Here is a 14991-nt window from a genome sequence, read left to right on the forward strand (position 1 = left end):
TAGTGGGTATCTTACGTTTTTGTGCTGGTTTCAACTGTTGCTACAAAAACTAAAATTATTGTAATTTCAAAGGGAAGAAAAGAGAGGAAGGAGGGAGGAAAGAAAGAGTGGATGTGGGGAAATGGGGACTTAAGTATATTGCTGATGAGAATGGAAATGAGTTCCATCTTCTTGAACAGCAAATTGCAATACCTAGTAAAGACCCACACCCTACAAAAAGCAATTCTATTTCTGAGTGTTTATCCTAGAGAAATTCTCATAGTGAACACAGATACTAAGGAGACATATACAAAGATAACCATTCTTTCATTCATTTACTCTTTCATTCAGCTCATATTTATTGACCATATACTGTATCCTACGTAACTATTCTAGGTATTACCACTATAGCAGGAGACAAAACAAAAATCCCACCTCCAGGGAGCTTATATTCTAGAGGAGGCTGAAAGAAAATAAAGAAAATATATGGCAGGTAAATTGGTGCTAAGAGCTTTGAAGAAAAATAAAACAGAGAAAGAAGAGAAAGAGGGGGAAAGGGATTAAAACTTTAAGAGGAAAGACAGGGTCATCCTCACTGAGAGCTGACAATAAGAGCTGCTAGGTTTAACAAATAAAAATACAAGACACCCACTTCAATTCGAATTCCAGACGATATTGAATTCCCTTTAGGAATAAACATGCCCCATACAATATTTAGGACATTCTTATGCTATGCACACACTCATTGTTTATCTGTAATTCAGATTTAACTAGATGTTCTGTATTTTATCTGGCAAACAATGGAGTAAAAACCTGAAGAAATAAGGGAGCAAAGTAAGTGAATGGTATGAGAATGTCATGAAAAAAGGGGTAACTGGGAGGGGAACACATCAGACAGAGGAAACAGTATCAGCGAAGGCCCTGGGCCATCGCAATAGTGAACACTTAGAACTAACTTGTCCCTCAGTAGGAGAAAGATAAATAGCCTATGGTCTGTGTGCACAATGAAATCAAATACATGGACTAAGTCTAAAGGTGTCAGTATTGATAAATCCCCCAAACATTATGTTGAATGAAAAACAGTGAAAAGATAAATGTGTCCTAGTTGCACTTCTGTAAGGCTTAAAAACACTCAATATGGTATATACTGTTCATGGCTCCATTTGTATGTTGTCAAAGGATAAAGGAAACATGGGAATGATATACAGCAACTTTAGGAAGGGCTTCACCTCTGGGGAGGGAAAAAGATGGGTTGAGAGGTGTGACTTTGTTTCTCATAATATATATAGAGTTTGGCATAGAGCATGTGTTTATAAAACATATGCTATTAATATTCTTACTTGCATTTTTTGCATCAACTTAAGGGCATGAAATCCGGGAGGTTTTGTCTCTAATACCCCTTTGCCCACTGTGTTAGACATTGATTCTTGGTTTAAGGCCTATACCTACGTGTTGTGAGCTTTAATGAGCTCCCAGGTGAGCTAAGCCATGTAAATAAATCATAGGAAATATCCCTGTCCTAAATAATCGTGTTCTGAATTCCATCCCTTTCCTTTGAGTGCCCTGAATGCCCAATTTCTACTTTTGGTCAGAATTAAGCCTCAGGGGACAGAACACACTTTGCAGGCCTTGGAGACAGACTCAGACTCAAATGTGCCTTTTTGTTAGTGTGCTCTTTTGGCAAGTTGCCTAATGTTTCAGAGCCTCAACTTCTGAATCTGTATGATGGGAATTAATACCTACTGTGCTGTGTTGCTTTGAGGATTGTAGAGGATGCCCACAGTGTGCCTGGCACCATTCCATGAATAACAGTTCTTGTTGTTATTGTTATTATTCATTATTACTACTAGCTGATCCCAGGTTATGACCATTTCCAAGGAAATTTTCTTTGTAAAGAGCACAGGAGGCATTCTCTGAAAAATCTGAAGATACTTTCTCTCCACTATATATCATCTCTTCTACTGAGACCTCAAGAACAAAACTGTCCCCAAGTGTCCTGACCTCTTTTTAGGATCAGCTGTTCAGACAATGGTGTTTATTTGCCTTGTTTTGGATTTTTGAGAGATTGAAAGGAGTGTGGGGGGAGATAGGAGCAAAGACCCAGGGGGACCTTCCCAGGTCTGCACTAGAGAGAAGGTTAAAGAATATAAGCAAAGAAAGAACCTTAGACTTCTCAAAGCCAACAGGAAAACAATTTAGCATTTACTAAGTAGAGAATCAGAGCAAAGATGGACACCATTTCAAGATAGAAATTCCACCTGCTGGATTAATGACTATTTTTATTAGGCCAATACAAACCCTTCTGAGAATCTGTAGAACATATTGCAGGTATTCCAAAACCCTGGGCTTTGATGTTGGCATTGCAGTGTCACAACCGGCCCCAGCTTGCTTACAAGAGACAGAGCCCACTTACAGTTTCAGATTGCCATAATTTAGGTTGCCTTTATCAACACAATTATGTGGAATTGCATATAAACACTGGTCAAATGCTGTTTTCTACCATTACAGATTCCTCCCCTATTTTTTATTAGCTGGTTGAATTTTATTATAAAAATCTATCGGGTAATTATCACAATGCTTGGCCAAAAGAAAGTGATAAAGCAAAATTAAATATAAAACATATAGATTAATAAATTTTGAGAACTTGGAATGAAGTAAGATTCTTAAAACAAAAGCAAACAAAGCATTGCCATGATTTCTACCCATGAAGAATTCCCAGTAGAATGAGGTCTGCAGACAGAAACAGTTATCATCAAGTGCTATGCATGTAGACAAGCATAGATTCTTTTACAGCACTGGAGAGGGGACCTCAGGGAAGGCCCCCTGCCCCCAGAATGAGTGTGAAGGAGAGGGGAGCAACCAGGTACAGAGGTACAGCTTGAAAAAGTGATAGTGGCTTGCATGAGCTTCTCATTTGCTGGGAGGTGAAATGCCAACAGAGAAGAGTGAGTGGTTGAGTCTGGCAGGCAGAAGGGACCCGTTTATAACCAAGTTGGAAATGAAAGGAGGATAGGGACCCCTTCAGAATCTATTACGCGCTACATTCCAAGCCCCCAAAATGCCTACCCATGAATGAGCTGATGCCAAGGCCCTCCGGCTTTACACCTGGGGCAAGAGGAGGTTTTTTGGAATGGAGCGACACGGTCCCATTCCACTGCTGATTGGAGGCCACCCACTGTGGGGGGAGGCTCCATCAGAATTCAGTTCTTAAGGCCATAATTCTACATCTGAGAATGCTCACTCACACACTGTATACAATAAATATTCAGTAAATATTTATTGAACACTTAACATGTCCTAGGACTGTTACAGGTTTGGGAAGGACCAGTAATAAATACCACCAACATAAATCCCTGCTCTCCTTGGACGGGCAGATAATAAACAAAACACATTAGTAAATAATTTGTATAGTCTGTTAGAAAGTGATAAGGACACCAGAGAAAAATAAAACAGAAGGGATTGGAGAAAGGGAAGCAGCAGGAGGGCAGCTGGGAAGAGTTGCTGTTTTTAAGGAATATGGCCATAGACTACTGCGATTTGGGGCATTTAAAGAATTGAAATTCTTTAATTTCACAGTTTTGAAAATAAATAAAACTTCTTTCCATCCCCCTCTACTAAAAAAAAAAAAAAGATGGTCAGAAAAGATCTAAGAAGGTGACATTTGAGCAGAGACCTGAAAAAGCTGCTGGCTTGGTTCCTGCTGGTATCTGGGAAGTACATTCCAGGCAAAAGAAAGTGCATTCCAGGCAGAGGGAAGTGCAAAGGCCCCAGGTCTAGAGCAAGCCCAAGGAGTTGGGAGGACAGCAGGGAGGCCAGAGTGTAAATTCTTGCACTCCACCCCAGTCCTATGAATCAAAACTCAGCTGGCAGTTGGGGTGGTGAGACCCAGAATACGTTTTGACAGCCTTCCAGGTGATCCTGGCTTAAGGAGTTAGGCCCAGAGCCCTCTTTCCCTACGGTATCTTTCTTAGATGATCCCATCAATTTCTACAGGCTTAAATGCCTTCCATGCATAGGCATCACCACCATTTTATTTTCCTCCCAGATACCTTGTTGAGGTCTAATCTTGTGTACCCAAGCCCTGTCTCAACCACAAATAGCCTAAGCAGCTTCCTATTTGGTGAGTCAGAACTCTAGAAATTTGGTGCATTGGGCTCCCCTTATTTATCATGTGAATTATAATGAATCCTTTATTGTTATCATTTGGGGTAGGCTTGCTTTGTGCTTGGGGGCAGGAGAAATCATCACCTTCCAAGTCAACAACTTAGTGACAGCTTCCAGGTCTACATCAACTCCAAGACATGGACTTGCCTTTTCTCCCTGGGGTGCAGAGGCCCCTGTTCTCTTAAATCCCGGGGCTCTTACTCCCATGCTAGATCACTGTTTCAATGCCTTCTTATTGCTTGCTTGAAAGATTGACCAATTGGTGTCACCTGCACATAAGCCTTCACACCATTAGAAGTCATAACTGAAAAAGAATACTTGCTGAGCGTTTTCTCACAAATATTTCTGTTTGTCTTAACTCCCTTTTGCAATGAGGCAATGGGCCAACAAATAAACAAGTATTGAGTTCCAGGTGATAGACACTGTGCTAGGCATTGTAAGGGATATAGTGCCTCCAAATACTTGGCAGGTGGGAGGTGAGATGTGTGAGCATTCGTGGTACACCTCTGAAGTCAACTGTCCAGTCGAATAATTGGCTGTGACCTGCTTATCATCTGTAGGATCTGAGGTGACTTATGTAGCCTCTCTCTGTGCCCTAATTCGCTTCCCTCCAAGTGGGTTTAATAATACAGCAACTATTGAGATGGTTAAATCAGTTATTTTAGGTAAAGCACATAATCGTTATGTGGCACCTGGTAAGTGCTTAGTGTTAACTATTGCCATTAATATACATTTCCGAGTAAATAAGCAAAGGGTTTGGTGAGAGAGCTGACCATACATTCTTGAGTGTACTTCTAATGCACATCAGTTTTATACTTTGGTATGCACTGTAATCCAGCTCCTCCCAGGGGCTCCAAATTACATTAGTTTATGATGTTTTGATTGATTCTTCTCGGTGTTTCAGAAAGACTTGCCCTGCGTTTTTGTTGCCACAAGTTGAGGCCATCTAAACCATGATTCTCAAGCAGGAAAGAAATAATAAGCAATAATCTGATGTAATGAGAACATAACAAGATTATAAAACATAACTATTTCAAAAATGACATTGCTATTTCAAAAAATAACAAAATAAAACATAGCTATTAGATGATTTCTTCATATACCCAGGGACCATGGTTTTCGGTACTTGCTGTCAGGCCATGAGAGGCAATGAAATTCTTTTTTTGATTAAAGTGGTTCAGAATTAGCCTTTAATTGACCTGGGAGTAAGGAGGGAAAAAAAGAGTGGGTATAAAATATAATAATATAATAAGGTTCACTTAAAACCAGGCAAGCACTTTAACCTGCCACAGAGGGGTCTTGCCCTGACCTTAGAATCTGGTTGGAGCATGGGAAGAAAAGATGCGGGTGTTATTCTGCAGAAAGATAGAGAATGGAATGTACTTCCATGTCTATATAGTGCAGGTTGGGGACTAATGTCAGGATATAGCCTACTGTCACCTCCCAGGTGTCATCTGCTCCGGCTGTGACTCAATCCATGATTAACAGTGTATGTAAAGTAAGTTTGGGGCCCAACTCACTGTGATTGCCAATCTGTTTCATGTGTATAGTACACGATAGTCCAGATGTAAGATAAGGGCTCAGAGTCTCAAAAGGTAAGTCTGGGTTCAAATCTGATTAACAGGGCTGCCTCAACATGTTCACCTTTTTTAAACCCACATTCCTCATCCACAGAAGAGGAACAAAAATAGTTTCCAGTTCATAGAAATCTTGTGATGAACAAATTAGGCATGTCTGGCAAATTCTTAGTACTGTGCCTGGTACAGAGTGTGTATTGATCATAATGTGAGCTACCAGTTGTCTTGCCAATGGGTTTCAGCCCTGGGCAAGTTCGCTATGGATTCAGTATGACCAAAGAAAATGACAGCAAAATGTTATTGGGGTGAAAGGGTTATACCCAACTTCATTTCCAGGTGGCAGGTCAGTCACTAAAATCCTGTTCACTCATAGTGAGTCTGCATGCAGCAACCCAGTCTCTGCCTCTGCGCCGCTCTGTCCGCACAGCTGTCCTCTGGGCTTCTCTGCACAGCCATCCTGCATAGCCGTCCTCTAGGCTTCTCTGCCTGCACAGCTGTCCTGCACAGACGTCCTCTGGTCCCCTCTGCACAGTCGTCCCACACAGCCATCCTCTGGGCCTCTGTCCTCCGCACTGCCACCACTCCAGCCTCTGCTCTCCTGCAGCCTTGCAACCCTGCCACCATGTCGTGCCCAGAGCACTGGGGGGAGCTCTTTATATAGAGTCAACAGCCATGTATTGCCTACAGGTGTGCAGTGAGCTAGTCAACCACGGCCAGGTGAGAATCCTGACCACAGGAACTCTCATTTTATCCACACCAGTTGTTATCAGATGTATGGTTTTGAAAAAAGTTAATATGTGTAAATCCATAGTCTTCATATAGCTGGAAATAGATATAATTATCAGGCCCTTTTTAAGGTGGAAAAATGGCACCAAAAAGTTGAGAGACTTGCTCAAGATCAGACGGTGCCTTCAGATCAGCAATGAAGGGCTGTCCGATGTTACTGGCTCCTAGGAAGGGGTTGTCTTGCCAGTAGGTTGCAGCCCCAGGCAAGTTCACTATGGATTCAATGTGACCAAAGAAATGACAGTGGAACGTTCTTCAGGTGAAAGGGTTATACCCAGCTTTATTTCCAGGTGGCAGGTTAGTCACTAAAATCCCATTCACTTAGAACGAGTCTGCATGCAGCAAGCCGATTTCTGCCTCTGGGCCTCTCTGCCCACACAGCTGTCCTCTGCCCTCTGTCCTCTGTGGCAGCACCACCACCACTCCAGCCTCTGCTCTCCTGCAGCCACACTACTGTGTCACCAGAGCACTGGGCAGAGCTCTTTAATAGAGTCAATAACAACATATTGCTCACATGTGTGTAGTGAGCTAGCCGACCAGGGCCAGGTGAGAATCCTGGCCACAGGAACTTTCATTTTATTCACAGGGCTGTGCCACCCAGAACCAGACCCACTCCCTCTCTGGCATGTGTCCTCAGCCGGGCATACACACAAAGGCATGAGTGGGAGCAACCTTTCTCCACCAATAATGGTAATCTGTACAAGCTCCCCATAGAGGAATCTTCCAGTGGCCCCACATACCATCCAGAGCTTGTCAGGAAAGCTGTGACTTAAATTCCAGAGTTCAGAATCTGGTAATTTTTATTAGTGTAGCAGGTACAAATAATTTTTGCTCTGTAACTTTGGGCATAAAAATCATCATGTTAATTTACTTCTGTAAATCTAATTAAATATGGCTACATCCTCACTCACAAAGGTGGCAGAATTCACTCTCACCTTCCTTGCCCAGCTTACATTGTACCTTGAAACAGGAAAAAGGAGCTTTTATCATCAATCCAGAGTAGCTGCCACTGAGATGCATAGCACCCAAGAACTTGAGGTCCATTAAAGTCAAACTCCATCTCTCCTGGCTGAACTCCAGGGTCCCTTGCTCACCTAAGCTTTTAGTACCCACTCCAGTGTCCACATGCTGCCCCATCAGGTGACCAGTGCCCTCTTGAGGCACTGTGTGGACATAGAGTGTGGGTCTCCAGTTGCAGATGTCACCCCTTTCCTTCTCCTGGGCTTGCAGCCACCATTTTCCATCCCCCGTTTGCAAGCCTCCAAGTACCTCTCCTCAATTTGAGAGTTAAAACTTTTCAAAATAAACTCTCTAATTTTGTGAGAGGTGAGGGCAACTGAGGCATTTGGGCCTCAGCACTGGCCTCTGGAAGGGCAAAAGAAAAAGGGTTTCTTCTTCTTTCTGAATCTTCTCCAACAGTGAAGCAAAACACAAAGGCAAATTTCCGGAACCCAGCCTGCCACATTTCTTTCTGAGTTAGATTCTTCAAAAAGTATTAAACTCAGGCTGAAAATGGAAGCATTTTATATTATTTCATCACAGCTGCATGTTAGGGCTGGCTGATGGACCAACACTTTGCAGAGATCCTTTGATTTCTTTGTGTCTCTGCAAGTAACTGCCTGAATTTTTGGTAGTAGAATTGGCTGCTTTTCAGAAAACAAACCATTATAGAATTCCAACTGGCAAACCTTGCAACCATCAGCTCCAAGGATCACCACTGGTGAAAGAGAGGATAAATTTCCTTCATATTTTCATTAACTTCCAGATAATTTAAGTTTGAATTTTATCTTATTCATCAAGTTTTACCAGGGCCTATTTCTCTCTGTACTTAAATTCTTTAAATAAAGCTTTCCTTCCCTAAATTTTTATCCATTCTCAGTCTGAGACCCAAACACAAAAGGCATAGGGGGTTAAGAGATCCTGTGTCTGTACTAGCCTAGACCTTGGGTACAGGGTGAGAATAAAACACATGAGGGCCTTCATGGGGTCTGTGCTTATTTAGCCAGTCTCTATTCTAATTGCTTTACTATATATTGATTTGTTTCATCCTCCTAACTACCCTATGAGGTAGGCAGTATTATTATCCTTATTTCTTAGATGAGGATACAGGCATGGAGAGGTTTAAGAAGTTTGTCCAAGATTGCATTGCTCACAGGTGGACAAAACCAGATTTAAGAACAGCCAGGCTGACCTCAGTCTGTGCCCTTAACACAGGGCTGTGAATACCAATTGTAGTTGAGTGTTAAGAAGGAAATAAACAGGATGATCATACAAAGACTACCTGAGGGAGGCCACTTGTGTGCTGATCAGGGAATGTTATCTACGAAGTAGTGTTTGAGCTAAAACCTAAAGGATGACAAGGAGCCAGCTCACAAAGAGTGGGGAGGGGGGTTGGAGGTAGATGGGCATTCTGGGCTGGAGGAACAAGGAATGTCAAAGGCCAAGAAAGAAAGAGTGGTTCGAGGGCATAAAGTGGCCTGTGTGGCGAAGCATAGTCGGGGACAGGGAGAGTGACATGGTGAAGATGGGGAGGATGCTTCAAGAGCAATGAGAAGCCTCTGACATGCCGAGATATGAGTTGTTTCTACCGTCACTGGCTGCTAGGTGACAAGGGGTGAATGAGAACCTGCAATATAGGAGACCTGGAAGAGCTTATGTAGCTGGAGGGCAGAGGGTGATGGGGACCCTAGTGGGGTCACATGGCCGAAGATCATGGCTGGGTGGAGAAGGAGGGCCTGTTGCTTAGCACATTCTAGCCATCTAAAGAAGCAGGTACTTCATTCCTAAGAGCCAGGGAAGCCCTGAAAAGATGTAAGCAAAGAAGGCCTGTGATCAGATATGGGTTTTAGGGGAATTACTCCAACTGGTGTGGAGGAAACATCTGAGAAATGAGAGGCTGCTGGAGACATCCCCATGAAAGGTGACGTGGCCGAGCAAGGCCTGTGGCTGGGGGCTGCTCAATCAACAAAGGTTAACTGGCACCAGGCACTGTTGGAGCAGGGCAGACAACAGGCTGCTCTCAAGGAACCTTCCAGAGCTATTTATGAGAATAGATTTGGTGATAACTTGAATGTGAGGAATGAGAGAAAGGAAAGAGATAGAAGATCCCTCTGTCCCTGTTTCTGGCATGTCGGGGGAGGAAGGATGCTGTGCAGTAAGATAGGCAATCCGCAAAGAGGATTTGCCCAAGGGATGAGTTCAGGTGAGGACACACTGAGAATTCCAATGGCCAGGGTGCGCATGCAGCTGGTGAGTGCAGATGGACTCCACTGACTCTTCTAAGAATGGGAATGAAATATTGAAAGAGAAACATTAGGTTTAAACAGTTCCTCAATCAACTCTTACTAGGTGTAGCAGCCAGAACAAATCAGCACAGGAAATAACCTGCTTCCAAAGAAATAGTATTCCCTTGGAGGGCCTCAGAACATAAGGAGATGGGCTTCAACTTATTGTGAAGGAATTGGACTCTGCATTAGAACACCCTTCAAAGACTCCAGAAGTACAGAAACATCCCATTCAAACCCAGCTTCCCATTACTCAGATTCAGGTAATCAAGTCCTCCAGCCGTGAGTATGTTATCTCAGCATCTTGAGATAAGTAGTCCTTATCACAGGTGTTCACCTTTTTCTCCAACACTGTGTGTATGGAGTTTACCTTCAGTCCGTGAGACCTTCAGGTGAGATCACCTGACCTGTCAAAAATATTCACCAGTGATCTTTAGAGAAGAATGCATAACCTGTGTCTGGAAAGGGTTGATTTTCAGTCATTTGGAAGACAAGATATGTGAGATTTCTTTTATTATGCATTTTTGTTTTCACACCTACCAGTGCCTTGAAAATTAAAGATGTTAGAACTCCAAGGGTCTCCTTCCACTATGGAGGGAGGGGAGCCAGTCTCCCTGGAAGAGGGGAGGAATGGGCAGATGAATACATGGGTGTCGGGAATTCCAGCCATGAGTGAATTCTAGAGAAAAGATTTTACACCCTGAGACAAGTCGGCTTTTCCACTCTTTCTAAGCAGGTGCTCCTGCTTTCCCTTTATCAACTGTGTTTTGACAATTAATGAAAAAACGTGTCTAGAGCAAATTGAGCTCCCGAAGCAAAAAACATTTAGACGTACACCGTGAATTGAGTTTTGTTCTTGGTAGGGATATTCACCGAGTTTGTTTCTCCTTTTTGGAGAAAGTGCCGGCCCGTTTTCCTCTCCCAGGTCTCTTGAAATGGTAGTCTCCTTTCCCCAGTAATTGTGAATCCTTGACAATAGCCCCATGACTGGTTATCTCGCAGGAACTTCCATTTCCAAAGAGTTGAGGGGAGATTAAAATTCAAGAAAATCGGAATAGATCGAGGTGCAAGAACTGCATCTTCTGCTAAATTCAGCCAAGGTAGCCTTTTTCTGCGGCTCACGGGTCAGCAGGGCCCCCCTCGGCGGGCTGGGTGGATTTGGGAGGGTTGTCCTCCGTTTCGGAATCCCCTCTCTCCCCGCAAGCCTGACTCCGCACAGCCTGTCCCGGTCAGCAGCCTCAGTCAGGACCTAACTTTGCCTTTTGGACAGAACGCGCGGAGAGAGGAACCCGAGGCTCGGCCGGCGCGGCGCCCATTGTTGTCCCGCTGCGGGCGGCATTCGGGGCCCGTGGCGGGCGCGGGCGCGGGGCGGGAGGCGCGGCGACTGCGCGCTCTGCCGCGCGGCTCTCGCCGGAGCTGCCTTCCGCGCGCCCTCGCGGCCGCCGGCCTCCCGCCTGCCCGGGGACGGCCGCGCCGGGGCGAGCGCGGGGCGGAGGCGGCGGGCAGGGTGCCTGCACCATGCGGCGGGCCGGGCGCGGCGGGCCGGGGCTCCCCGCGCGGGCGAAGGGTGGGCCGGCGGCGGGGCGCCCTGGCGCGCGGCCAGGCTCGGCGTGAGAGGCGCGGGCGGGCGATGGGCTGGCGGAGGGCCCGCGGCGGGGCGGCGGCGGCGGCGGGGGGGCGGCTGCGGGCGCCGGAGGAGGCGGAGGCGCCGGGCGCGGATGCCTCCTGGTAGGCCACGGGCCTGCGCGGCCGGGGCGAATGGGAAGCCGGTTTCGGTGGATCCGCCGCTGCAAACGTGAAGTTCCTCGGCTCCCTGGGAAGCGCTACAGATAAAGGTAATGTGTCTTTGTTTCCCAGCCCGGACGGCAGGGAGACGGTTGATTATGCAGCACTTATGTGTCCATTTTTGAATGCTGAGCCAGCTAAAGGGACATGACACCTTCTTTATCGAGGGCGTAGAGTACTTAATGTCGTGGTTGTGACATTTTTTTCAATGCAAACCCCACGTGCGGCACATACCACACTCCCTCCTGGTCCCCCCCCCGCCCCCACGTCCACTTTCTTTGGCTCCGCAAACCGCACACTGTCTGAATTTACCCAGGGAGAAAGGAAAGGGCATTGCTGTAGGCAGACCTGGGTGGGATTTTTAAAACAACAAAACCCGTTTGTGTGGAACTGACAGGGGAGTCCTGTTGTTTGGGTGCAGGAGGGTGGCAGCAGGCAGGCAGCTGATCGCTGGGCTGCCTGGAACTGCTAAAATGGATTGCTCTTTTACATTCCAAATGGCTGCAGCAAGTTTGATGCAGAGAGAAAAGAGGAGGAGGACAGGAGGAAACCTTGTTTAGTACGTGGTCATTTAAAAATGAGCAAATGCTGTGCTTCTATATTGCAGGCAGCTGCCCAAACGTTGGTATATATTGCATTTAGAAAATATTAACTAGTCTTGTACTTTGAAAGCTGTGTGAATGCCCGTGTATAATCAGGAACTCTATGCTTTTCTCCAAAGCCTTGTTAGCAGAGTAACTGCTCAGTCGATTCAAGCAAATTCTGCGAAATTTCCAAGGGCTGGCTGTAGTAATAATAGCTCTGGCAATGGTTTCTTAACAGACACACTAATTCTGAATGATGCAGCCATGCCAGTCCCCCTGGAAGCTCAGCTTGCTGAGAAAGGCCATCCAGTGCAGGTACAGGACTCCCTTACCCCACCATGAATGGATGAGGCTCTTTCCCCACCGTGAATGGATGAGACTCTTTCTCCCCCATGAATGGAACATCCCAATAGTGGCTGCTTTGCTGGTCTGGTTTCTTTCAGTTTGAATCGTCACAGTTTCGATGAAAGGGATTCTCAGACCACATAAGACCTACACATTTTTAAATCTGGGCTATCCTGTGTTGACAGCCTATTCAGTTTTGGAGTAGCCCATGGGGATATTTTTCAGCATCTGGTCAGGCTGACTTGATCTACATATACCTGATTGAGTTTTGAACAACTGCTTGACCCCCTTTAAACCTCAGCTTCCGGAAGTCTGCCCTTTCCCAAAAGTATGACTTCCAGGTATGGGAAAGCACCGGTGAGAGCCAGGAGCAAACTTCTGACTTCATCCACGGAAGTCACGACTGACCCTGAGGAAAGTACTTCAGCAGCTGGATGCACAAAGCTATCCATATACTTAATAGACCTTAGCTATGTGTGTGCCCTCTTTAAAATATGCAAAATGGGGTTTGGGGAGGAGGGGAAATGGGAGGACACATTTCATTGTTTTGTTTTTGGTCTTTAAATTGCTTCAAGTTCATTCATAGCATTTGGACTCACACATCTTGGGAGTCTGACTTAAGCAAGGCCGTAAGACCAAACCTTCAGATCAGCAGAAATCTGATTTTGATTCTCAAAGTGTCACTTGTCTCTTGCAACCTGGAGTGTCAGGGGACGACTTCTGTTGGCTGAGGGATCTATTCTGCTGCAAATGAATTCTGTGCTTATTTAAGGCACAAGAGGAATGAGTGTCCTGCAGCAAATAGATTCAAATCCATTTGGTTTTGAGAAGCTAAATAGCTACAGTTAATGTAATTGGAAGCAATATTTGGACGTGCTTTGAAATCAACACTGTATTGTCCCACCGATGAGTAGAATGTTGCCTCCAGATAACTTGGATGAAGTTACACCTGATGTGCAGAGTTGTGTGTGTGTAAGTAACCTTTCTGTGGAAAAAAAGTACTTCTTTGTAATGAAGGGAAACAGTGTTAATAGAAATGAGGATCAGAAAATCCCTCCACCTTTTTTTGTTCTAACCAAGTGTTATCTGCAGCTGCTATTGCTCTATTCTTTTTGGCACTGCTCTTGAACTAATTTTATTAATAAGCCTTGTTATTTATGGCATAGGTCTTCTTTGTAATTTGTAGACATTGTAGCCAAGTCTCCTGATAGCCTGGCAGGTGGCTAGTGCCATTAGCATTATCTTGTTGTTGGGGAAACTGAGACCCCTTGAGGTTCAGTGAGTCATTGATTTCATAATCCATGAAAACTGCATCCCAGATGTGCACAGGGCTCAGTTTTATCCTAACAGCAAACTTGCAGTCTGAGGTCAAAGGGGAAGGCATGAAGCAGCAGCGCGTCAGATTCGGGAACTTGGGAAAGGCTCTGTAGGATAGTGAGTACTATATGAGAAAGGACTCTGGAGACAGCCTTGATGAGCTGATGAAAAAAGTGTGATTGGTTTGTAACTAGAAAGAAGTGATGAGATGCAAGGTCAGAAAATACTGTATTGAGGGGACCTGTCAGGCTACCCTAGTCTTTTAATAAGCATGGGCTGGAGTGAGACCTCCTGAGAAGATCACTGCCTAAATTTGCCTCTAAATAAGACTTCCAGAGTAGATCACTACTGATTTCACTGCTTAAATGTACCACTTAGAGTCACATTATAGATGCTAGTATGTTTGTTTAAGTAAAGCACTTAAGTTCTACTCACATGCCATGTACTTACCTGTGTAAGAGTTGCATTTAGCCTGACACACAAGTGACTGAAAAAAATGATGGGGCACTTTAGAATCTCAAGCTTTGTTTTTAGATATTTTTTTCATTATGTAAATACTTCTTTTGGAAAAAAAAGGAACAGTGTAGGTTCTGGAGACTTTCTAAAATATATCAAACTGAGAAGTAGATCTGATACTAGTTAAATAGCTTCTGAAGTTATTTTTAACCATTCTGTACACAAACAGCATGAATAAATCTGGATTCACTGATGACTAAGTTTATCTTTTTTATTTTTGGATATTGATGTGTCAGTAAAATCTGTGGCAGAAATTCTCTGTTTAGGTTTATTCCCTGTAAAAAATACCAACACTCAATTAGGAATGATGTCTGTGACCTCATAGGAAGATAAGCCATGGGATAAAGATCTTCCACTGATTATTCTGTCTAAATTCTAAAATCTGTATCCCTCTTGGACTAAGGAAGGATCAAAAGAGAAACTGGCTTGCGTTTACAGGATCTGCAGGTGCCTCAGGCCTGTATCCCTCCTGAGCTCTGCAGACACTGTGGTTATCCATTCAGTCCACCTCACCCATTTCTGATCATTGCTGTCTGTTACTCTCTGAAAATGTAATTAAGAGAACAAAAGATAATTTGTTATCTTCTGAAAGGTAGGAATTGAAGTGAGCAGAAGGAGAGAAGGAATCATCTCACCAGCTTGTCTAGGATGCAA

General features: G+C 44.5%; 1 protein-coding gene across 11 annotated transcripts in view; it reads left to right on the forward strand.

Moving 5' to 3' along the window:
- The window catches only part of FRMD4A (FERM domain containing 4A), a 560227-nt gene that overhangs the window by 358429 nt on the left and 186807 nt on the right, over positions 1-14991 (forward strand). For 2 of the 11 annotated variants that reach the window (XM_073229255.1, XM_073229254.1), the window contains exon 1: positions 12409-12474. The exons of 8 other annotated variants lie outside the window; for them this stretch is intronic. In XM_073229255.1, the coding sequence (XP_073085356.1) occupies positions 12424-12474 (51 nt within the window). In that variant the 5' untranslated portion in view covers positions 12409-12423. Of the gene's footprint in view, positions 1-11485; positions 11626-12408; positions 12475-14991 lie in introns of those variants that run through there. One more of the 11 variants, XM_073229262.1, reaches the window with a different exon arrangement.

The sequence above is a fragment of the Manis javanica genome, chromosome 2 (assembly GCF_040802235.1).
Source record: "Manis javanica isolate MJ-LG chromosome 2, MJ_LKY, whole genome shotgun sequence".
In the NCBI taxonomy this organism is placed as follows: Eukaryota; Metazoa; Chordata; class Mammalia; order Pholidota; family Manidae; genus Manis; species Manis javanica.